At 48.2% G+C, this 25,810-nt stretch overlaps 1 protein-coding gene across 3 annotated transcripts in view; it reads left to right on the forward strand.

The window, feature by feature from the left end:
- Positions 1-25,810, forward strand: part of FBLN5 (fibulin 5) — a 93,055-nt gene that overhangs the window by 57,711 nt on the left and 9,534 nt on the right. For all 3 annotated transcript variants that reach the window (XM_086363190.1, XM_086363191.1, XM_086363189.1), the window contains 6 exons: positions 4,164-4,286; positions 9,092-9,208; positions 13,332-13,451; positions 19,596-19,718; positions 20,795-20,921; positions 24,617-24,812. In XM_086363190.1, the coding sequence (XP_086219316.1) occupies positions 4,164-4,286; positions 9,092-9,208; positions 13,332-13,451; positions 19,596-19,718; positions 20,795-20,921; positions 24,617-24,812 (806 nt within the window). The remainder of the gene's footprint in view (positions 1-4,163; positions 4,287-9,091; positions 9,209-13,331; positions 13,452-19,595; positions 19,719-20,794; positions 20,922-24,616; positions 24,813-25,810) is intronic.

Genomic DNA, 25,810 nt, shown 5'->3' on the forward strand with positions numbered 1-25,810 from the left:
TTGGGGCTTCCTAGGCAGCAGCAGCAGCAGGTGCTACTAGTGGTAAAGAGCCTGTCTGCCAATGCAGGAGGTGTAAGTGACACGGGTTCGAATCCTGGGTCGGGAAGATCCCCTGGAGGAGGGCATGGCAACCCACTCCAGTGTTGTTGCCTTTAGAATCCCATGGACAGAGGAGCCTGGCGGGGGCGGCTATGGACCATAGGGTCGCAGAGAGTCAGACACGACCGAAGTGACTTAATATGCATGCATATGTATTTATTTATTTTATTATTTATTGGGTGCCAGGTCTTAGTTGCAACACACAGGATCTTCAGTCTTTGCTGAGGCATAAGATTTTCTTTTTAGTTGCCACATGTGAGATCTTTTAGTCGTGGCGTGTGGATTCTTAGCTGCAGCATGCGGGATCTAGTTTCCTGGCTAGAGATCGAACCAGGGCCCCCTATATTGGGAGCGCAGAGTCTTAGCCACCGGACCACCAGGGAAGTCCTGAGAATGTTGTAATTGACGGCCACCCTGGGGAGGTCTGCAGGAAAGGGCAACAGCTCAGAGCTGCATTGGGCAGCAGGGATGTGTTGTTCAACACGGAGAATGATTTCTTCCTGGACAGGTGCAGTGCTGGGCTGTGATCTGGTTCTGGAGGTGTCAGGGAGCTCTGTCCTCCAGTTATCGGGGTGCTGGATGACAGCGGGTAGATGTCTTCCCGGCGGAGGAGAGATGAGCCACAGCTGCTGTGCTAGAGTCCTCGAAGGGCCCAGGCAGCTGCCCGGGACTACAGCCCCAGGAGAGACACTATAGGAGTCACATGGTTGGAGGGACTGTGCTCCCCACTGGCTCTCTCAGCAGCCTGGAGATTTGGGAGGAGACACACACACACACACACTCACAGCCACAGTAGAACAGAAAGAATTAATAGATGAGCGAGGGTATGAATGATTGAATGAACCCAGCATCCTCTTCTCTTAAGGGACGTTTCCTAAACATTACACAGAAAAGGGAAGAAGTAACCAGCACAATTTGCATCTGAGGATAATGGTACTTACTTAGGTTGCCCTAACTTGTACTTTTCCACTGGTGCAGAAAAGGCCCCTTTGCCAAAGAATGTCCTTGGGAGTGGTTCGACGTATTTTTTCCCTTCTGTTATTTAAATCAAAGGTATTTAATGTAAGCAATTCAGCTGTGAGCTGGAATGTGTGATGAGTCTTTTCACCTCGTGCGGAACCCAAGGCGTGAACGTTCTCAGTTTCAGCTCCTCAGGTGTGCAAGCTGATGGGGGTTTTCAGTGGAGGTGGTTGTTTTTAAAGTCTACACACTTGTCAGCAAGTTGGCTGGAAAAACTTGTCTGGGGACTCAAAGGCCTTAATGTGTGTTGCCCATGTGTTCATTCATTCATTCATTGAACATTTACTATGGACCCGAGGTGGGGACTTCCCAGCTGGGTTAAGTGTTAAAGAACCCGCCTGCCAATGCAGGAGACGCAAGGAGGAGACATGGGTTCCATCCTGTGGGAAGATCCCTTGGAGGAGGAAGATCCCTTGGAGGAGGAAATGGCAACCCACTGCAGTATTCTTGCCTGGAAAACCAATGGACAAGAGGAGCCTGGTGGGCTACAGTCCATGGGGTCACAAAGGATCAGACATGATTTAACACATGCATGGACCCAAGTTAAAACCAGGTATATTTTGAGGATATAAATATGGGACATACTTCCCCCAGAGACTCCCAGACTTACTGAGTTCTCAGAACATATTTAGATTGACCATCCGTTCAAGGTCAATCAATTGACAATGAATTCAACCCGTTCAAGACATCCAATCAGTCAATTCAAGTCGTTTTTTGAATGTCCATCAACAGATATGCAGTATAACTGAGTTAATTCTTTAACTGAGTAAAAATGGTGGATTTAAAAAAAATAAACCTTAGAGATTTTGTTTCTGGATGATTTGAATAGTTTGTACCTGCCTACACATTGAGGCCTCCCACGCTCCTCTGGGCCCAGTCTGGGCCTCTCCCAGTTTGGTGGCTGTCTATCAGGCTACCGGGGGCACGTCGTCTCCATGCCGGTTACACAGCACAGAGCCCTGGAACTTGCTGTCCCCAGGGCTCTCTGACGGCTCTGCTGCTCCTTCACCCTCCGTTCCCCTTGAAGCAGGATAAAGAGCACACATTCCTAAGGCAGAGTTGTTCCCAGGGTATAATTGTCATCCATCACTTCCTGCCGGAAAAATGTAAATATGTGCTGGCCGATAGTGGCTTTATTTATTATCCTAGGCTTCGATACGGATTTGAGCAGGAGCGGCTGCTGGCCAAGCATTATTTGCGGGATCCCCTGGGAGGCTTTGCTGGGTGGGCAGAGCTGGGGCTGGAGGCGATGCCTGGGGCCAAGGCAGGAGCTCTTGCAGCTGAGAACGGCCCGGGTCTTTGCCATCAAGGCTGTACATCGTTGGGGTGCAGCAGAGATGGCTGCCACCCTGGAAGTAGGTTCTTGGAGGTTGTCCATGTTGAGAAGGCTGGAGCCTGGTTCCATGTGATGTCCAGACTCTGGTCACTGGGCTGGGGTGGGAACCAACCAGCGTCCTTGGTGTTGACTGATGAGGCACGTGGTGGTGGACTGTGGTGGGTGGTGTCCTTGGACCCAGGAGACCATCACTTACCTGGCTGAATGTTTGTTTCACTGGATCAGTTGTGCTCGCTTCCTGAGCGCACCCCTGTACTACCTATGGAGCTAACACTTTGGAATCCTCGGGGCCCCCCAGCGCTGCACCACCGCCCCCTCCCCCCACCCCCAGTCTGCCATCTACAATGTTAAGAGGCAGACAGTTTCCCAGGTGGGGCAGGAAAAGGCAGCAAAAGCTCAACCCTCTCTCCTCTGCGTGACCTGCCAGGGCCCGGCAGCATGAGCCCTGTCATCCCTGCACAGACCTCGATGCTATAGCATGTTTGGCAACATTTTCTCATCTGTAAAATGGGGATCACGAGCCCACTGCATGGGGCGACTGTGAGAGGAAAATGAGGAGCCAGGTGCACGGCTCAGTCTCAGTGAAGTGCAGCTTTTAATGCTACTGGGTTGGCCAAAATGTTTGTTTGGGTTTTTCAGAAGCTGTTATGGCAAAACCCTAACAAACTTTTTGTCAACTTGATATTTCTGATGGTGCGATGGTCCATTCTGGAGGGGTAGGGTGTAGATGAGCAAACCCTGATGAGAGGGCAAAAGGCCGGAGCCCTACTAAGGATGCAGGCAGGTGAGGGTGGGAGTGAAGGGGAGAGGCAGGGCCAGGCCAGATGAATTAAGTGTGCGGGGTGAATCCCTGTGGAGTTTTGTCAAAGTGAGGGCGTGGTGTCAGGAGCACCTGTTCCAGGACTCCCTAAGGTGCAGTGTGGGGAGAAAAGAAAGTAGGATTCGTTTCAGCTGAAACAGTCTTGAGTACTGCGTACACCATATGAGAAACGTGGGCATAATACAGCTTGGTCTCTGCGCTTTGATGGTCCCACTGAAGGAGAAGGGACTGACTTGGCACAAGTACCTGCCCGGCAGCAGACAGATGGGCATGTGTAATGACAGCATGGAGAAACCCAATCTGAGTACAGGGCAGCAGGAGGTGAGCCCCAGAGCTCTGGAGTGGAGGAGGGAAGGCTGGAGGGCTCCTAGAAGCTTCCTGAAGATGCAGGGGCCCCAAATGAAAAGATTTTCCTGTGTGGATGCAGTCAAGTGACTCACAAGCTTCCACTAACGAGGGATGTTTCTCTTCCTTCTGTTCTTGTTCTCAGAGGTGTTTATCATGGCTCTGTGCACCCAGAAGGTACACAGCAGACCTGTTTATATGTGAATGGATGAGCCTAATACAAAATACATTTCTAAATCAAGTAATGGTTGTCATCAAGGTGAACTTGTTTTCAGAGAATGTTGGACAGGATGGCAGAACAGTGCTTAAGGATGTGTGTTTTCTTTTTGGCCATTTCCCTTGTAGATTTTCCAGGGAGCAGATTAGCTCGGCCCCCTCCAGAAAAGCCAGGGTCTCCTAGTGGTACCTGTTAGGGAGGTGATGTAATCCAGGGACATAATCAACTGCCTCCCAGCCAGACAAGCAAGCAGTTAGCACCTCTGGTGGCTCCAAGGGCTCTAAACAGATGTAGGTGACATTCTTTGGAATATGTCTGTGTTACAGATGTGGATGAGTGTGCAACGGACTCCCACCAGTGTAACCCTACCCAGATTTGCATCAACACCGAAGGAGGCTACACCTGTTCCTGCACGGATGGCTACTGGCTGCTTGAAGGCCAGTGCTTAGGTAATACAGAAGCTCTTGAAAGTGATGATTGCCTGGGGGTATTGTGAATCGTGGTCATGGCTGGGTGGCTTAAGGGCAATGGGCTTTTCTTTGGGGTTGTGGGTGGCAGAAGATTGTTGAGCTTACATGGAGCACCACCCTTTAAGATCACTTGTCACCATCACTGCATGACGGCATGTCATCACCAGGAATTTTTTCCCCCCACTTTCTTATTTTTGGGCTTCTCTGATTGCTCAGTTGGTAAAGAATCTGCCTACAATGCAGAAGACTCCGGTTTGATTCCTGGGTCAGGAAGATTCACTGGAGAAGGGATAGGCTACCCACTCCAGTATTCTTGGATCTACCCAATCCAGTATTCCCTCATGGCTAAGCTGGTAAAAAATCTGCCTGCAATGCAGGAGACCTGGGTTAGATCCCTGGGTTGGGAAGATCCCCTAGAGAAGGGAAAGGCTACCCACTCCAGTATTCTGGCCTGGAGAATTCCATGGACTGTATAGTCCATGGGGTCACAAAGAGTCGGACATGACTGAGCCACTTTCACTTTCTCTTATTTTTATTATGACAATGGTGGTGGTTTACTCACTAAGTTGTATCTCTTGCAACCCAATGGACTATGGCCTTCCAGGTTCCTCTATTCATGGGGTTTCCCAGGCAAGAATATTGGAGTGGGTTGCCATTTCCTTCTCCAGGGGATCTTCCCAACCCACAGATCGGATCTGCATCTCCTGCATTGCAGGTAGATTCTTTACCACTGAACCACCAAAACATGTTTTTGTCCAGTCCCAAATGCAGACTTGTGGCAAATCCAAGCTTGCGGCAGCCTGGCTCCCTGCTGTTGACAGTTGGGATCGATCCATCATGGCTGCAGCTGCTTACCCTGCTTTTCAGGCCCTGAGCCTTGCGGTCTTCCTCCCTTTCACTGCCCTGTTTATATAGAGTTTAATAAAGACTCTGCCAGGATAAGAAGGTGCTTTTCAGGCCTTCGTCACTGCCTCTCCATCATCAGGATTTTTTAATGTAATTTTTAAAGGTTCATATTTGGTCTTACCTAGACCTTTTTTCTGCCTTTGGAAATTTATAACAGAGGCAGGAAGTGGTAGAGGTGAGGGTTATTCTGTCCCTAATTAGAAATCCTACCGATAGAAGGGAGTGCTTGCTTTGTCATAGAAATGTCCCAGGTTTCAAATATGAATCAGGGGATTCAGATCTAACATCATCTCCTTCCAATACCCCACCATATCCCCCACCCCATGCCCACCCGTCTAGCTCTGGTCTTTTTTAAAAAGTCAGTCAGCACCTATTGAGAATTTTCTCCCTTGCAGTTGGCATTGGCTATATGATCCCTCTGTTTATTTTTCCTGGAGGGCTGTTTTTCTTTCTTCCCCTCTAGTCTTTGGTTTAGCCAAGTGCACGCACTCATAACAATCTCTAGTTGTCACTGCAATTTCTCTTTCTAGGGTGTGATTTCTTTGCTGTTTCTTGGAAAAGCCCTTCTAGTTTAAAGTCTCAAGACGCTGCTGTTGCCTGAAAGTCAGTCCTGGAGGTGCTAAGAAATAAATCCAAACAACCTCATGGAAACAAACAGACAAAAAGATTCTTTTTTCCCGTTTTCTCTTGATTGAAACTGTGTTGAGGTCGCCTCTAGAGCCCTGCCCAAAGGGGCCTGACAAGCCAGCCTGGACCTCACTTGGTTCTCCTTTCCAGGCACCGAAGAGTTGGCTGCGCATGGGCATGTGTGAATATGATGATTGCTTTGCATTTTAACCAACCTCAGCTATTATGGAAAATCTGAGGCCACTGATTTGAACATAAGCAGATCAGTGTGAGTTATTTGTATGGGAACTCAATATGTAGCATTTCAGAGCTGGAAGGGATGTTATATATTATGTCATCCACCTTTTATAGAGTTGGAAACTGAGACGCATAGAGGAGGAACATGTTGGACAAAGAGTTCAGTTCAGTTCAGTTGCTCAGTCGTGTCCGACTCTTTGCGACCCCATGAATCACAGCACGCCAGGCCTCCCTGTCCATCACCAACTCCCGGAGTTCACTCAGGCTCACATCCATTGAGTCAGTGATGCCATCCAGCCGTCTCAACCTCTGTCGTCCCCTTCTCCTCCTGCCCCCAATCCCTCCCAGCATCAGAGTCTTTTCCAATGAGTCAACTCTTCGCATGAGGTGGCCAAAGTACTGGAGTTTCAGCTTTAGCATCATTCCTTCCAAAGAACACCCAGGGCTGATCTCCTTCAGAATGGACTGGTTGGATCTCCTTGCAGTCCAAGGGACTCTCAAGAGTCTTCTCCAACACCACAGTTCAAAAGCATCAATTCTTCGGCACTCAGCCTTCTTCACAGTCCAACTCTCACATCCATACATGACCACAGGAAAAACCATAGCCTTGACTAGACAGACCTTTGTTGGCAAAGTAATGTCTCTGCTTTTGAATATGCTATTGGGTCTAAAATCTGTGTCCTGTTTTTCAGTCCATTTTTTCCACCACCAGGGGGTGCTAGAGAAGACCAGGTGACCGGGACACACAGGCTGGATTGCAGAGACCTTGGGGCCAGGAAACCCCTCCCTGTCTGAGTGGGGACAGTAACTGGGACATTCCTCCACCAGGAGGGTTGTTCTTATTCACAGAGCATGAAGCTTTAGGAAGGATGCTCCTGGAGGCCTAATTGGTGCTGCACGCACAGTCTGCTTACAATTGACATCCAAAGTGAGGACCTTTCTCCAAGAAGAAAGGAAATGGAGAAGGAAATGGCAACCTACTCTAGTATTCTTGCCTGGAGAATCCCATGGACGGAGGAGTTTGGTGGGCTACAGTTCACAGGTCTCAAAAAGTCGGACACGACTGAGTGACTTCACTTTCACTTTCCCCAATATGGCTAAACTTGTGCCTTCTCCTGGCCAAACTCTTCTTTTGCTTTCAAGGTGCAAGTTCCATAGCCATCCACCACCCTTTCTGCATGACTTTGGAGGCATTGCCTTTGCAGAAAAAGAAGGGCCAGGGGATTGCCTTTCCTCCAAGCCACCCCTAAGGCAGAAGATGCCCTCTTTTCCCCCTGCTGCCTCTCTGGGCTTGGGGATGCACCCAACTGCACCCACATAAGAGTCAGGACCAGCAACTGCACAAGTCAATGTGCTTTCCACGTGGGAGCTGCATGCCACTCAGCGGTGGGGTGAGCTGGGTTAAAAGTAGCTACCACTCAGAGATAAAACAGAGTGACAAGGGCAGGGCACAGCTTCTGAGGGGGGCTGAATAATGAGTAATGTGGAGGTGGGGTCCCTTCTGGCAGTTGTTCAGTCATTCAGTCTTGTCCAATTCTTTGTGACCCTATGTATTGCAGCTCACCAGGCTTTCCTGTCCTTTACTCTCTCCTGGAGTTTGCTCAAACTTATGTCCATTGAGTTGGTGATGCCATCCAACCATTTCATCCTCTGTCACCCCCTTCTCTTCCTGCCCTCAATCTTTCCCAGCGTCAGTCTTTTCCAATGAGTCAGCTCTTCTCATCAGCATCAAAGTACTGGAGCTTCAGCATCAGTCCTTCCAGTGAGGGGCTACTGCTTTCTGGCAGTAGGTGATAGAAGCCAGGCACAGAGAAAAGTTCTAAGCTGGTCTTCAAAACCCTGAATGGACCCTGGTTCCAAAGGAACTGGGATACCAGAGGGAAAACGTTTAGGAGGAGTTGAGCGTGAAGTAGGGACCCGTGATAGGTATAAATCAAGTGAGAGCTTAGTCCCCACCTGGAGGCTTCATTCAAAACATCCTATCTTGCAGGAGTGGTTTCTCCAGCCCATCAGCTTGGGGTGTTGGGAAGTGCTTTCCCATAACCTCAGACTCCCCACTGACTGGCACATGTCAGCCTGGCTCTGCTAAAAGGAACCATTCACCCACATAGCTGCTTGCTCAAGAAAGGCTGGTTGTAGTTTTAAAAAGTGTGTTTATCCAGAGTTTGATGGCTGCTGTGCTACAAGGAGGAGATTCAAGGCGAACTCCAGCATCCTTGTGCTCCTGGGTTCACAGGTCTCCAGACTGCAATGCTCCCCAGCTCAGCCTAGACTGTACTCAGTCTTGTTCCCAACAGCCAGACATATTCATTATTTATTATTATTTTTAGAGGAATGATTATTTGGCTGTGTCAGGTCTTAGTTGCGTCATGCGGGGTCTTTCGTTGAAGCAGGCAGGCCTGGTTGTGGCGAGTGGCGGCTTCTCTAGATGTGCTGCACGCATTGAATTGCCCCATGATGTTTGGGATCTTAGTTCCCTGATCGGGGATTGAACTCATGTCCCCTGCATTACCAGGTAGATTCTTAACCACTGAATCACCAGGGAGGTCCCCATATTCATTATTAGTGGAGCTGGCAAAGAGCCTACAGGAACCAGGCTATGGAATCCTTTTACACTTTAACTGGTCTGTTCCCAGGGCAGTGACATGCTTCTGTAGAATCTTAGAGCACCTGTCAGGGGATCCGTCTTAGCGTTAAGTCTTAGATTCGGATGAAATCCTAGAGGTCACCTGGACCAACGTTCCTCTCTAAGCAAAAAATTGTTTTCTGCAACTTTCAAGATAGATTCAGGTGTTCACAAGACTGAGACAGGTCAGGGAGGATGGTGGGGAGATTGAGCCTGGAATCCAGAGGGGTGTTACCCTCCCTGAGGCTTAGTCGGTGCTGTCTTTGCGTTAGCTCCCCTTTGCTTCCCTTTGTGATCCTGTTCCAGAAGAGACGGGCAATAATGATGCTGGGGGTGGCATCGGTGATGGAGAAGAAATATCTTATCTTGCTTGCAATTCTGTTTCCAGACATTGATGAATGTCGTTATGGCTACTGCCAGCAGCTGTGCGCGAATGTTCCCGGATCTTATTCCTGTACATGCAACCCTGGTTTTACCCTCAACGAGGATGGAAGGTCTTGCCAAGGTATGTGATGTGAATGATAACTTGAACACAGTGTGAAACCCTAGATGCTGTCTTCTTCAGAGTCTGACAGCTTATGTCGGTGGGAAACGCCTTTGTTAAAGTGTATTTCCACTCACTGCCCGCTCATGCCGTTGCTTACAGAAACCTGAGATCCTAACTGAGCTTATGTGAAACATGTCAGGATGTACTCTGCGCATTTACTGAGATTAGAACCACATCATCCACCAGCTGGGAGTTTACGATTTCATGGATTTGCTTCTCTCTGTGTATCCGCTGTCCACAAGTAGCCTTGCCAACATTTTTGATCAGTCAGAAGCTTTCTCACATGTCCTCTTAGCCTGACTGAGTTCAACTCCCAAGGCCCAAAGAGGGATAAAGAAAGAGGGCTCCTGATTCCTGATGAATTGCGAGGTATTCACATACACTTTATGCAAGGGTTTCACAGGCAACTTTTAAAAAATAATAATTTTCTTCATTTATTTTACTTTTGGCTGTGCAGGGTCTTCATTGCTGCACAGGCTTTCTCTAGTTGCAGCAAGCAGGAGCTACTCTCTAGCTGTGGTGCGTGGGCTTCTCATCGTGGTAGCTTCTCTTGTTGCAGAGGGCGTGCTCTAGGGCTTGGGGGTTTCAGTAGTTGTGGCACACGGGATGAGTTGCTTAGTGCCATGAGAGATCTTCCTGGATCAGGGATGGAACCCTTGTCTCCTGCATTGGCAGGCAGATTCTTTACCCCGGAGTCACCAGGGGAAGCCCCACAGGCAACTTCAATGCCTGTCATTATAGCTTTCCCTTGTCCATGCTAGGAGGGCCTATTATTTTAAAAAGTAATAGGATGGTGATGGTGGTAACTTCCCTTACAACCCGACATTCCCCGCAGTAACAGAATGAAACAAAGGCATTTTCTGACTTTCACATGATTGTGTCACATACTGATAAGTAAGAAAAACAAGTTCCAGGCTTATGGCAGTTTCCAGCTGAAGGTATCTTCTGCTCAGGAAGTGAACAGGGGACTTAAGACCCAAAGAATTAGCACAAGTCCTGCCTGGCCCCCAGCTCCTCTCCCCCAGCCCCCAGCCCGGGGCCTCCAGTCCCTGGCAGCTGCCCCATCCAGGGTGGGGACAGCGCCAGAGACTCAGAATGAGGTCTTTGTTTGGAGCCTGCCACCAGCTTTTGCAGGATCCATTTCCTTGTCACAGCACTTGAGGTCTGGCTGGCAGGCTCCTGGCCAGCTAGTTGGAGGATATTATGTCTCCATTAGTTTAATCGTATCTAAATCATTGAGTAAACAGGAAGGCATCAGCGTTAAAGAGCTGGATCCTGGATTCTTTGTCAGTCTCTCTTCCAAAGCTGGTTCTGCTGATTGTTCCAAGAAGTCTCGACTGTGTTCCTCTCGCCAGAAGAGGTCATTTTCTTCTGAGAGCAGAGGCTGGCCTGGGAGGTTGAGGGAGCTGATTGGGCAGGGGAGCAGGCGCCTGGCTCCTTTGCTGCTGTGATAAGTGGCTTAGCGCAGATGCAGGCTTCTCCGTGCCAGGGCTGGAGGTTCGAGATGCCAGCCCCTCCTAAGGCACAGCCACGCACAGAGAAGCCCAAAGGCCCTTGTGTCCAATGGAGAGCATCCTCTGACAAGGAGCAGTTAACATACCTGGCTCCGGGTCCAGCAGTGTGATAAAGCGACAGACACAGCACCCAGGCCTGGACGCAGGCACTCAGCCACTGGGATATTGCATCAGCAGGGCCCACGATGACACAGGATGTGACAAACTCCAGCGAGCTTTTGTATTCCTAACACCTCAAGCAAGGTAGAGGGCTTTGCCCTCGTCAAAGGATTGTCACATTTGTTCATTTCACTGAGCCCCAACAATAGCCTTGTGAGGTAGGCAGGGCAGATGAGGAAATCAGGCTTCAAAGAGGTTAAGCAACTTGGCCAGAGTCACACAGTTAGGTGGTGGCAGAAAGGAGTGTAAAGCCCAAGAGTCCAGTCCTCCTGTCCAGCAGGTTGGAGTGGGGAGCGGGGGATTCAGAAGGGCCCTTGGGTATGTGTGGAGGGCAGGGCTGGCCAGAGAGGGCCACCAGGGCCCTGGGGGCAGAAGTGCAAGTAGCTGAGGCTGTAAGAGGGCAGGTCTGGAGCTTGCTCTCCTTGCACAGCCAGCCTCTGGCTGGAAGCCGAGGACTCGAGCTCTCCTCCTTGGTGTAGTCCTGCCTGGACAGCCTGGCATCACGACATTTTCCTGGCCTCCTGGGTGGACAGCCTCTAGACTTCCTTTGCACTGGTGGAGACTGGCATCTCCCTGGACTTGCCCTGCATGGCCATCTATTTTTCTTTTTTTTTTTTTTTGCCCCTCTGAAAGTTTCAAAGATGCCAGGATGTGGGAGCAATGTGGATATGGGCTTGCCCTCTTCTCTAAGGAAAACTTCTCGAGCCACTTCCCTTTTAATTCTGAAAGCATTCAAATCTCTATTAAGAGTCTGAAGAGGTTTCCCTGGACTTTGAAAGGGATAGAAATTTCCTCAGCTGGCACTTTGGTCGTTGTCATATGGAGTATCAGGGAGAGGAGTTTAAAATGGGCCAGCCAGAGCCATTGTACCAACGGCTCCCTCTTTGCCTCCCCTTCTCTGAGCTCTGCAGAATGAATCCTGTATATTGTGGAAAGACCCTTGACTCACGTCCCATTTTCAACTGTGCCCTTGCTAGCTTGGGGACTTGGGCACATCTCTCAACTTCAAAACCAAGATAAACATCTTTGTTGATGTATAATTGACATAAGATGAACTGCACTGTTAAAGGCACACGATTTCATGCACTTTGACAAACATATATCCCCACGAAACCATCGCCAGCTCAAGACAGTGAATATCCCATGCATGTGTGCTAAGTCGCTTCAGTCGTGTCCGACTTTTTGCAACCCTATGGACTGTAGCCTGTCAGGCTTCTCTGTCCATGGGCTTCTCCAGGGGAAAATACTGGAGTGGGTTGCCATGCTCTCCTCCAGGGGATCTTCCAGATGCTGGGATCAAACCCTCATCTCTTATGTCTCCTGCATTGGCAGGTGAGTTCTTTACCATTGGTGCCACCTGGGAAGCCCAATGAATATCCCATCACTCCTTAAAGTTTCCTTGTGCCCTTTTGTGGTTCTCTCCTTAACCTACTGAACTTGTAACATGGGGTGAAAGGATTCGGTGAGTACGAGATCCTTCTGTAATAATCAGTGACATTATTTAAGTCCATCTATCATAGTCGGTTCAGGCTGCCATGATAAAATATTATACCATAGACCGTGGTGGCTTAGACAACATAAATTTACTTTCTCCCAGTTGTGGAGGCTGAAAGTCCAAGGTGAAGGTACCAGCATGATTGGCTGCTTGGGTGCTTCTTGGCTTGTAGGTGGCCACCTTCCCCCAGTCATCACACAACAGAAAGAGCAAGAGCAAGAGCCCCAGTGCTTCTTTTCATAAGGGCCCCACCTTTATGAATGCATTTAACCTTAATTACCTCCCAAAGGCCCCAAGTCCAAATATCATCACATGTGGGGATGAGGGTTTCAACATAGGAATTTTGGAGGGGACACAGTTCAGTCCACAGTGATAGTGAATGGTTATCTTTTGTAAATTATCATGCTTATTTACCTCTTTATCTGGAACTTCAAAGTCAGTGGGGGTGAGGTAAGAGCTAATCGGGGATGGGAAGGAGCAGATGTAGCCTAGAAATTCCTGTTGGCGAGCCTTGGAGAGTAGACTTCCTTGGAGGTGTAAACGTGTACATGTCTGCACACGTATATGATATGTATACACGCCATTTCCACCCTTCCTAACTTGCAACCCCAGAGGGAAAGTATGGATGGAGCCCATGCTTCTTCAGTGAACACTCTGGGGTCTGAGTCTCCATCTGACAGGTCTTAGATGGAGAGCCTTGGCATCTGTGGATCTGGTGGATGGAGCCCAGGCTTCTTCAGTGGACACTCTGGGGTCTGAGTCTCCATCCGACAGGTCTTAGATGGAGAGCCTTGGCATCTGTGGATCTGGTCTCCTGGTGGTAGTGGGTTTCGTTGCTGGTGCATCCTTCTGCCAAGTTAATACAAACATTCTCTTGTGGGAATGGTCAGTGATATGCTTTTGTTTTTCACAGACGTGAACGAGTGTGCAACTGAGAATCCCTGTGTACAAACCTGTGTCAACACCTATGGCTCTTTCATCTGCCGCTGCGACCCAGGATATGAACTCGAGGATGATGGCGTTCATTGCAGTGGTAATGAGCTTGGCTTTGGAGACTTCCACTTGTCCTAGGGGCACTGGGACAGGGGTTTCTTCACAGGTGTTTCCTCTTGTTTCCCAGACAGATTTCCAGTTTGGGACATTTTCCAGTGCAGCAGGGTTACAAGCACACAAAACAGATGAGTCACTTCCCAAAGGTGGCATGCAACTGCACGTCCCTTGTTATTTGACCCTTAATGCAAAAATCAGTGGAGCTAACTTTTAGGATCTGACATGGGGTTGAAGAGGAAGAGGAATTGCCTAATTTTGCATGCTGGTTTGAGTTATCTGTCTTCACCCAGCACTGAGTCAAGTCATGGGAATAGGGCAGATAGTACTAACAGAATGATAGCAGGAATAAAAGCAAGTCTCACAGGGTAGGGTTGGGAGGGGGAGTGTTGAATGAATGAGATTATGTATGTAGACTATTAAAATCTCTACAATCAGTGCCTAACTTCAGACCTGGCACATCATGAACACGCAGTAACTAGTTTTCAAATCAACTAATGAATGATTGGATGTTGAATGAATAAAATCTTAATTTATTGTGAGAACACATATGGCTCAGTTGACCTTTTGTAAATTCTTTCCAAGCCCAGGAAGCTATGACTCTTTGCTCATGCTAGCTTGTGGACTCTTATAATTATCTTAGAAACTTGGACTCATAATTATCTTAGAAACTTGTAAACTCCAGTAAACTCCTTGGGAATAGGAGTAGCTTCTTACTCCTATCCGTTCCTATAGCATTCTGCAGAGGGCCATGTATATTTCATTCTTTGCTTCATTTTTCCTTCTCTTCTTTCTTTTCCTGTTTTTTTGTAAATGTTGACTTAAACTCCATTCTATTCAGTTTTAGCATCATCAGCAATTGTGAAGGAGCACAGTCCAAACTAATGATGCTTCACTGTATTTTTCAAAACAAGTAGGCCATATCCTAGAGTGTGAAAATCTTTTCATCCTCCAGAATAGAAAGTTTTCTAATCCTGGATTTCATCGTAACAGGAACTGACCCAGGCCATGAATGGAACGTGTGTGATAGCTTCAGATAGGACCAGAGTGTTTTGGGGACAGAATTCTCTGAAACAAACGAGCTCTTCTCCCCAGGGCCTGGAAAGATACGGCCACAAGTAGCCTTAGGCCGATTAAATGTCAGTCCCAGAAATAGCCGTAAGATACCCTCAGGCATAAAAAACTACTTTCTTCCTAGATTTCAATCCCCGTCTCTCCCCACCTCCTGTAGTACTCCTTTGGGGAATCTGGGCTAAGGAACTAAGAGGTGAAACGTTTAGCATTACGCAGTGGGGTCATTCATTTTTGGAGAATTGTCTGCACATCCACAAATGTGGCCACCTGCAGAGAAGAGACTGTAGAGTCAGAAGGAGCCAGTTTCAAATTCTAGCTCTCCCGTTCAGTGCCTTCCCTGGCCAAGTCACTTTCTGAGCCTCAGTTTCCACATTTGTTAAAAAACAAACCAACCAACAAACACCTTCATGGGCAGTCATAAAGATGAAATGAGCTGGGGTACCTCAGTGTCATTTGTGTTAACTTACTTTCTCTAAGCCTAAGTGTAAGAAACTTTTGGTTTGTCAAGAAGCCATCCTTGGTGTTTTGGCAAAAATTTTCAGTTGACTCACTTTAACCAAAATGGTCATCTTTTTCCCCATATTCGTGATGATGCACACTTTCTGAAATCTTTAGGTAACCCCTGTCCACTGTGGGCCTGGGCTTCCCTGATGGCTCAGCAGGTAAAGAATCTGCCTACAATGCACGAGACACGGGAGACATAGTTTTGATCCCTGGGTCAGGAAGATCCCCTGGAGGAGGAAAATGGCAACCCACTCAAACATTGTTACCTGAAAAACCCCATGGACAGGACAAATCTCCCCTCTGCTGAGGAGCCTGGCGGGCTACAGTCCATGGGGTCGCAGAGAGTCAGACAGGAGTTGCGGGGATGTTTGCTGGGAGCTTGTTGTCTGTCCCTTCCTACTTAACTCCCTTTCTGTGCTGCTTGTTTCCTGGCCAGGATCTGTGACCTTTGCTGTGTTGTTCCAGCTGCTGTGGCCCCTCTGTGCAGCCCCATGTCCCTTAGAGATTTGCTAAGTGAGCTGACCCAGGAAACCACGATGGACTCTCATGTGGATGCTTGAAACTGTGCTCCTTGCCAGAAACTGGCCTGTATTTCTTTTTTATTCCTGCTTTAGTCTTTAATAGTAATTTTTATTGGAGTCCAGTTGCTTTACAATGTTGTGTTCATTTCTGCCATATGGCAAAGTGAACCAGCTATATGTATACACATATCCCCTCTTTTTTGGACTTGCTTTCGTTTTCAGTCACCACAGAACACTGAGTAGAGTTCCCTGTGCTATGCAGTCTGTTCTCGTAAGCTATTTATTTTATACATAGTAGTGTACATACTGGAGAAGGCAGTGGCACCCCACTCCAGTACTCTTGTCTGGAAAATCCCATGGACAGAGGAGCCTGGTAGTCTGCAATGGGGTTGCTAGAGTTGGACACGACTGAGCGACTTCACTTTCACACTTAACTTTCATGCATTGGAGAAGGAAATGGCAACCCACTCCAGTGTTCTTGCCTGGAGAATCCCAGGGACGGGGGAGCCTGGTGGGCTGCCGTCTATGGGGTCGCACAGAGTCGGACACGACTGAAGTGACTTAGCAGCAGCAGCAGCAGCGGTGTATATACATTAATCCCAGTCTCCCAATTCTTCCGATCCCAATCTTCCTCCCTTGGTATCCATACATTTGTTCTCTATGTCTGTGTCTCCATTTCTGCTCTCCAAATAAGATCATTTATACCATTTTTCTAGATTCCACGTATATGCATTAACATATGATATGTCTTTCTGACTTACTTCACTTACTTATTGTTGTTCAGTTGCTCAGTAGTGTCCGACTCTGCGAACCCATGGACTTAGCACACCAGGCTTCCCTGTCCTTCACTATCTCCCAGAGTTTGCTCAAACTCATGTCCATTGAATGGGTAACCTCTGTGAGCCTCACTCTCCCCTCTGTTGAGTATGTTTAGTAATAGCACCTCTTTCTAGGGCTGAGGTGAAGATTGAATGCCATCTACCCATCTCATTCTCTGTCGTCCCCCTCTCCTGCCCTCAATATTTCCCAGCATCAGGGTTTTTCCCAAAGAGTTGGCTCTTCACATCACATCACATCACATCAGGTGGCCAAAGTACTGGAGCTTCAGCTTCAGCATCAGTCCTTCCAATGAATATTCAGGACTGATTTCCTTTAGGATGGACTGGTTTGATCTCCTTGCAGTCTAAGGGACTCTCAAGCATCTTCTCCAACACCACAGTTCAAAAGCATCAATTCTTTGGCACTCAGCCTTCTTTACAGTCCAACTCCCACATCCATATGACTACTGGAAAAACCATAGTTTTGACTAGATGGAACTTTGTTGGCAAAATAATGTCTCTGCTTTTTAATATGCAGTCTAGGTTTGTCATAACTCTTTTTCTCTAGGTCCATTGTATTTCTGCTTATGGAGGATGGAGCCACAGTCCTTAGTAAAGTCTGGGGATTGTGACTCTAACATAAGCAGAGGGGTCTGTTAGGTGGAGGTAGTTGCTATCTCTCCATCTGCAGTGGGGTGAGCCCCAGCCAGGGAACTTCCCAAGCCCAGAACTCCCCAGATCCACCAATTTGGAGTCCAATTCAGGCAGGATTTACTCAGAGAGACATTATGGCATTGTGTTGATGAGTATAGAATCCGGAGTCTGGCTGGCCAGGTTCAAATCCCAGCTTTACTGCTTACCCGTTATCTGTAAATTTAGTCAAAGTCCCTAACCTTGGGGCTTCCCTGGTGGTCCAGTGATTAAGACTCTGTGCTTCCAACGCAGGGGGCAGACTTGATCCCTTGTTGGGGAATTAAGGTCCCACATGCCGCGTGGTGTGGCCAAAAAGTAAAAAAAAAAGTTGCCTAATCTCTGTGAGCCTCCATCTCCTCTCTGTCAAGTATGGTTAGTAATAGCACCCCTTTCTAGGGCTGAGGTGAGGATTGAATAAGATGAGGCGTGTAGTGCATGTAACCCAGGGCTTGGTACACAGCGAGCCCTCAGGAAATGACAGGTTTTACCACTGCCTTCTACTAAAGGTATGAATGGAATCTACACGCTTAACAGAAATAAACAGGACACTCTGTTAGGATGGCTGGGGCCAAGACCAGACTCTACGAGGCTCCCCAGGGAGCGGGAGTGGGCAGGACAGAGCAGATCTGACTCACTGAGCGTGCTTTAACTTTTCAAAGCAGCATCTCAGTTCTGCTGGCTCTTAACCCATCGCCCGGAGGCCCCTGGGAGAGAAGGAAAGGAGTTTTTCCTTCTCAAATGTGAGAGATAGCAGGCATGTAACACAGGAATTATCGCATAGTGGAGGAGCAGCCTCCCATGCGCTGACGCCCTCTCTGGGTGATTCCAGAGAGCAATCCTAGGACATGTCACATGGGGAAGCCAGTGAAAGCAAGTTTTCGGGAACACAACAAATGAAAGAAAAACATGTTTTCTTTGGCGTGCTTATCGCGTGAGGCTCAAATGGGGGTTCTCTTGCCAAACACTGTGTGTGATGAAGAGCTGGCTCTTCTGGAGCGCCTGCTTTTGTATCCCTGGCCACAGTCTACAAGTTCAATGGCTCCCTCTTCAGGTCCCCACCTCTGTGGCTGGAGAGTGGCCCAGCGCCAGGTCCTACATCCCAGGGACCACCTGAGGCAGGCGGGCCACCCCATGCCACACAGAGTTTTCCCTTTCAAGGAAGTTTTTTAGTATTTATTTATTTATTTGGCTGTGCCAGGGCTTAGTCGCAGCACACAGACTCTTCGATCTTCATTGCAGCATGTGACATCTTTAGTTGCAACGTGTGAGATCTAGTTCCTGGACCAGGGATGGAACCTGGGCCTCCTGCATTGGGAGGACAGAGTCTTAGCCACTGGACCACCAGGGAAGTCCCTCAGGGAAGTTTTTGGATACAGTGAAGTTTTAATAAAATTCACACCCCCTGGCCTTCTGGAGATGTCCCTTTTAGTTGTGATTTTAGGAATAATATTGTTTCTCAACTTGTGCGCGATTAGAGGGGAGTTGGCACTGGTAACTAGGGCTTTCCAGGAAGCGCTAGTGGTAAAGAACCTGTCTGCCAATGCAGGAGACATAAGAGGCGTGGGTCTGATCCCTGGGTCAGGAAAGTCCCTGGAGGAGGGCATGGCAACCCACTCCAGTATTCTTGCCTAGAGAATCCCATGGACAGAGGAGTCTGGCGTGCTGCAGTCCATGGGGTTGCAAAGAGTCAGACATGACTTAGTGACTAAATAACAACAAGGCACTGGTAAAGTTGCCCTTTCAGAAGACTAGGTCCAGTGAATGTGTTTTTTAGGTCTGGGGAAGAGCTCTGCACCCAGAAAACTCCAGCAGACAAACAAATCTCACCTCCAGATGTAGAGGGTAGATTCACCTACAGGGCAAAATGAGACAGTGATGAGTAGATGATGTAGCTGAGCCAGAGGCAAACAGTGTTGGAAGCTTGAGAGAGACAGAGTTTAGCTTCATGAAGGAGAGAATTTTCTACCAATTAGAGCTGTCCAATGGGCTTCCTTGGTAGGTAGTGAGCTCCCCATCACCAGAAGTGTTCAAAAATGAATTGGAAACTTCTTGGCAGAGAAGCTATCCTATGTGTCAGGAGAGTGTGGCTACTATTGTTCGTTGCTAAGTCATGTCTGACTCATTGCGACCCCATGGACTGCAGCACACCAGACTTTTTGCTGTCCTTCCCCGTCTCTCTTCATCATGCTCAGACTCATGTCCATTGAGTCCGTGATGCCATCCAACCGTTTCGTCCTCTCTCATCCTCTTCTCCTCCTGCCTTCAGTCTTTCCCAGCATCAGGGTCTTTCCCAATGAGTCGGCTCTTTGCATCAGATGGCCAAAGTATTGGAGCCTTAGCTTCAGCATCAGTCCTTCCAATGAATATTCAGGGTTGATTTCCTTTAGGATTGACTGATTTGATCTCCTTGCTGACCAAGGAGAGCGTGCAGGCTGGGATAAATAAAGCTAGAATAGCAGTAAGTTCCCATGCCCAGGTAGTTTATGATTATAAATGGCGTGTGTAACTTGTCTCCCCCAGATATGGACGAATGCAGCTTCTCTGAGTTCCTCTGCCAACACGAGTGTGTGAACCAGCCAGGCACATACTTCTGCTCCTGCCCAGCTGGCTACATCCTGCTGGATGACAACCGGAGCTGCCAGGGTGAGGCTGCTAGAGGGACCCAGCTGGGGGAGGTGTGAGATGGGGCTGGCTCAGGGGGCCACCTGGATGTCTTTGCCTGGGGAAGGTGGCAGGAGTGAGGGTGTGAATGGGTGCTGGTGACTCCCAGTGTGGCAGGCTCTTGGCAGGATGCCTGGGCTGGTACCTTCCTGCCCTGCAACCCCATCCTTTGGCTTCAGAAAGGACAAGGTCACTCTCCTTGCTGGAATGCTCTCTGCAGGTACACGCAGCTGGTCCTGCCTCCCCAGGCAGGTCTCTGCAGCCCCTCTGAGGAAGGCTCCAGACCCCACCAGGACCTCTGATGGCCGGGTCGTGGTCCATGAGCCGGTTTTCTCATGGTCCCTGGAGAGCAGCCTGGTCAGCCTTTCTCTACCAACTTCCTAGAGAATGGACACAGGCGGGGGCCACCTGCATCCTCTGACTGCTGCGTGCCTCAAAGGGTCGTGACCCTGGCTGTGAAGGGGGTGGGATCTCCCCAAGATTGGCTGCTCAAGATGCTTTCCAGCCCATGCTCACCTACTGGGGCAGATGGAGGAGGCTGTAGCTGGGCAACAGATTCATTTTAAGCTCCTTGGGACTTGCCTTATCCCAACACCAAGCAAGAATTCTCCACACAACAGTGCCAAGCAGTAGAAATATATTGTGAGCTATAAATGTGAGCCACATATGTAATTTTAAATGTTCTAGTAGTCACATTAAAACAATAGAAAGAAACAGGTAAAATTAATTTTAGAGCATATTTTATTTAGAGCTATATATCTAAAATATTACCAGTCTACTATGTACTCAATATAAAAATTATCAATGCTTTACATTCTTTGGCTTTACTAAGTTGTTGGACTCTCATCTGTATTTTCCACTTACAGCACATCTCAGTTTAGACTAGTCACATTTCAAGTGCTCAGTGGTCACGTGTGGCTGGTGGCTGCCATACTTGCTGGTGTAGCTCTATAGAAAGACCCAGGCCGCCTCCACCCCAACTCCCACCCGTCTGGCCCCGGGACCGGCACCTTGGAAGTGCTGCCTGGCTTCAGCCTCTTGTCTATCACGCATTTCAGACATCAACGAGTGTGAGCACAGAAACCACACGTGCATCCTGCAGCAGACCTGCTACAATTTGCAAGGGGGCTTCAAGTGCATTGACCCCATCCGCTGTGAGGAGCCTTATCTGCGGATCAGTGATAAGTAAGTCATGGCTTCCCCTGGGGAGATGGGAATGTGGATGAGGAGCCTGTTTCAGAAATCTGCCGGTGAGGTGTCAAGGAGAGAGTACCTCCCAGGGTAGTGGGAGATGTGGTCTACTGTCTCCTATACAACAAGGGAGGCCTGGCATGCTGCAGTCCATGGGGTCGCAAAGAGTCGGACAGCGCTGAGCGGCTGAACTGAACACAACACATGCACGCCCGCCTCCCCCACCACACGTCTCTACCGTTCCCCCGCTCATGCCAGAGCTATATGAAGGTTCTCTAGAAAGCTAATCAAGAGGAGAGCTGGGGTTCATGAATCTCCTTTTCCCTTTAATGACTTTGTCCTGGATGTTGTTGCTGTTTTGGTGGATATACAGGGTCTTTAGAGCTGGGCTTCTCAAAGATCACATGCATAGAAACCACCCAGGGATCTTGTTAGTGGCCCAATTCTGATTCTGTGGGCCTGATCTGGTGTGAGACTCGGCCTTGCAGACAAGCCCCCAGGTGAAATGGATGCTTCCAGCCTTCCTGGACCTTGTTGGGAGTAGCGAGAGGCTGGACAGATCACTAGAGAGTTCTCATAACTGAGGGTACCTAGCTTGCTCTAATCAAGTTTTTGAAGTCATAATAGTGATTGAATGAAATCACCAGATGGCAAATATTTCGTTGAGGTGAGCACCGAAGTGAAGACAACCTCTACAGAGTGAATACACTAGAACAGTGGTTTTCTGCCCCCGTGTACTAGGAATTCCTTTTCTTCCTGTTTAGTTCCTATTTAACTGTTTTAGTTCCACTGCAGCCTGCGTGCATTGCAGTAGGCACGCACGCGCGCGCACACACACACACACACACACGGATGTCTTCTGCCCTCCTCCCTTCCAGTCACCTGTTTACTACCCCCACAGCTCCCAGCCCTCCCAACTGGGATACAGGGATGAAGGGACACGTCCATCATGCATGCCCTCTAAGGACACAGCTCCTAAGAGGAATTCACGCCTTACCAGTATGCTTCCTGCTCTGATCAAAAGCTGCCAGAAAAGGACAAAGCAGGAACAGACAGGTCCTAAAGGAGTCTTTGCTGGCTGCTAAGAGCTGTGCTTCTAAGTAGCCCTGTGGAACAGCATTCTTTGATTTCTGGTTCCAGGGCCCTTTGTGGCAAAGCAGAACTCCACCCTCACCGACTCCCATTCCTGGTTGTCCCTGGGTTTCTCCAGGTCTCACTTGTCTGTGGTGGGGACCCGCCCTGAGCTGGTGTTACTGGCAGGGCCCCGACGAGCCGCTGAGAGCCCTGGGAGACTCCTGCACCCTGCCTTCAGGCCCCATTCCAGTTTCACTTCAGCCGCCCTTATCCAGCTCATTTTCTTGTTCAGGTGTCCTGTATTCCTGCCAACCTGAGCATGACCTGCCCTCACCTTCACCCACACCCCAGAATGTCCTGCCTCCCGGCTTCTGTGCACACGTTTTCTGCACATGGAAGGCTTTCCTGCCATTGCCACCGGGACAGACTTGCCCCATCTTTCAGATCTGGGTGCCAGTGCCACCTCCCAGCTGTTTGCAATCCTCTTCAGCTGGGAGCCATCTCTCCCTCCTCCACATCTCTTTTAGAAAACAATTAGTTTCTGTGTGACATGTGACATTTTAATGTGGCTATTTTGGCACCCGGAACATCTTGACTTGGCTGTTTAAAAAACAAAACTTTAAAAATTCCTTTTTAAAAAGTAATTTTATTTATTTACTTATTTTTGGCTGTGCTGGGTGTTTATTGCTTCTCGGGCTCTTCTTTAGTTGCGGTTAGCAGGGGCTACGCTTTATTTGCAGTACAAGGGTTTCTCATTGAGGTGGCTTCTCTTGTTGCAGAGCACAGGCTCTAGGCACATGGGCTTCAGTAGTTTCAGAGTGAAGGCTCCGCAGTTGTGGCTCCCAGGCCCAGGCTCAATATTTGTGGCAATGGGCTTAATTGCTCTTTGGCATATGGGATCTTCCCAGACCAGGGATAGAGCCCGTACCTCCTGCATGTGGCTCCAACCTCTCCTGCAGGCAGATTCTTTACCACTGAGCCACCAGGGAAGCCCCTAAAAATTCTTTTTATACCCTCATTTATCAAGTGTTAGTCAAACTCCTGGTCTGTGCCCAGTGCCAGGTGCTGTGGTGTTTGTTCTTATTGCTGGTGCAGGAGAAAGACGATGAACAAATGGTCACATAATGAATGCATGATCCTCAATGGTAGTAGGGGCTGTGAACAGGAAGAATGGAAATTTACAAAGTGAAAGAGTAGGCTGGACTTGGTCTAGTCTGGGGAGTCTAAAAGCCCCTCTGAGTAAATGACCCTTGAGCTGGAATGGAAAGGTGAGTTGATGTTAACAGAGTAGAAGAGCAGAGGGAACAGCGTGTTTAACGCTATGAGGCAAGAGTGACCTTGATGTCTTCAGGGACGGGAAGAAGCTGCAGCCTCATCAATGACATGGACAGTGACCTGTGAGGAAGTTAGAGAAACTAACAGAGACCAGACCCCATGAGGTTTTAGAGGTTAGAGTATGTGTTTAGTTGCAAGTTGCCATGGGTGCCACTGTAGAAGCTTTGAAGCAGGATACAGACATAATCTGATTTATGTTTGACGAAGGGCACTCTGCCTGCGGTGTAATAGGTTGGAGTGGAACAGCCTTCCGTTCCATCAAGGAGGCTGTCACAAGGTCCAGGTGAGACAGCAAGGCGGTGCACTCACAGTGGAGATGGAGTAGCTGGATTTGGACTACATTTTAGAAGTAGAACGGATGGATTTTGAAGATGGATTGGAAGTCAGGGGAGAGTGACAGAAACAGAAAAACTTACTCCCAGTTTTGGCCACCAAGGCATAGATCAACAGATATCCTCATCCTGTTATGCACTCGGACCCCTAGGGGGAATCTCAGGAATGAGGGGAGAGATGGGGGTGGTGATTCAGGATAAATCCAGCGGTGTCTGTAAAATGCATACCTTGGTAATGAGTCAACTTTATACTATGTTATACTATGTTAAATATATACATAGTTAGACTATGCTATTACTAGTGTCTCAAATGAGATGCTTTGTATCAGACATTTGCGTCTATGATTTATTTCTCCTATTAAAGAGTGAATTTAAGATAATTAAATTTATCATTGCAATAAGTGTCCTAACATCTGAAAGTCCTGCCCTAATGTATCTTGTACATAGCGAGTTCTGATGTTTTGTTTAAAGAAAGGAAATACCCAATTCTATTCCACACAGACTGGGGTAAGTACAATAGAAAATGTAAAAAAGACCAGTCAAGACCCATTCATCTATTGTAATTTCTCATTTTTAAAGCTTCTCAATGAGTATGGATGGTTGGGAAGTGAAGGACTATGCAGCACACTTTTGCCAACTAAATATGTGACAAACATGAAGTGTATTACAGGATGTCCCAGTGTTCTGAAAACCAGGCAACTCAGGTTTATGCTTCAGTAGCAGGACTATCTGACTGGCCAGAACAGGCCGTTCTCTAGGAAACAGAGGGCTCACCTACATGCTGGAGAGTTTTTAGACCAGAGACAGAAGGAGAGGGCCTCCACAGCCACAGCATTTGGATGGTAGAAAGGGGGTGTCCTTCTTTTCCATGTTTCAAGCACAGAGGTAGGTACAACCAGCATCTGGAAAGGATCTGCCGCTTTCTCACATGATTTCCCTTCCCGACAGCCGCTGTATGTGTCCCGCGGAGAATCCTGGCTGCAGAGACCAGCCCTTCACCATCTTGTACCGGGATATGGACGTGGTGTCAGGACGCTCTGTTCCCGCTGACATCTTCCAAATGCAAGCAACGACCCGCTACCCTGGGGCTTATTACATTTTCCAGATCAAGTCTGGGAATGAGGGCAGAGAATTCTATATGCGGGTAAGAGGGGTTGCTGAGTGGTGGTCACCATCTTCCACAAGCTGTTCTGTTGTCTAGCCCGGAGTGTGCTTCTAGAAACAGGCCAGAGTGCAGTTCGGAGGGGTGGGTGTGGAGGCAGGAGGGGAAAGTGGATGGGAGTCAGGACTCCACTGTCCTGGTTCCTCTCACTTTCTGAGCGGCCTTGAGAACATTGCTCCTCCTCTGTGAGCCTCAGGATCCTTATCTGTGCAATGAGAAATTAGGCCAAGATGCAATGGTAGGTCTCTTTCTCCCTGCACTTCTTCTTTTTTTTTTTAACCATTTAAAAAAAATTGAAGTATAGACAATTTACAATGTTGTGTTAGTTTCAGGTGTACAGCGAAGTGATTCAGTTATATTTACAGATATAGACATATCTATATCTATGTCTGTATATGTATATGTATATTCTTTCAAGTCCCTGGGCTTCCCAGGTAAAGAATCTGTCTACTAATACAGGAGCTGTAGGAGACACAGGTTCCATCCCTGGGACAGGAAAATCCCCTAGAGGAGGAAACGCACTCCAGTATTCTTGTCTGGAAAATTCCATGGGCAGAGGACCCTGGCAGGCTACAGTCCATGGGGTCACAAAAGAGTCCAACACGACTGAAGCAACTGAGCGTACACTCAAACACGCATCAAGTCCCCACTATTTGCTTCTAGAAACTGACTGCAGCAATGAACAAAAAGGTCCCGAATGCCTGCCTTCATGGCACTTACATAGCAATGAACTTAAAGGCATTCCTCAAAGAAGTGGGCTCTACTTGTGCTGTCCGACACAGTAGCCATATGGTTGTTTAAATTTAAAATGAAAATGAAGTAAAATAAGTAAAATTAAAAATTAGTTTCCTTCGTTGCACTAACTACATTTCAGGTGCTCCGCTGCTGTATTCACTTGGATACAGAACATTTCTATCACTGTAGAAAGTTTGGTTGGCTAACATTGATTTAGCCATATCAGGATAAATTGATGTGGATTT

Source organism: Bos grunniens, chromosome 21 (genome assembly GCF_055505025.1).
Source record: "Bos grunniens cultivar Pamir isolate PY7600 chromosome 21, Bosgru_T2T1.0, whole genome shotgun sequence".
Lineage (NCBI taxonomy): Eukaryota > Metazoa > Chordata > Mammalia > Artiodactyla > Bovidae > Bos > Bos grunniens.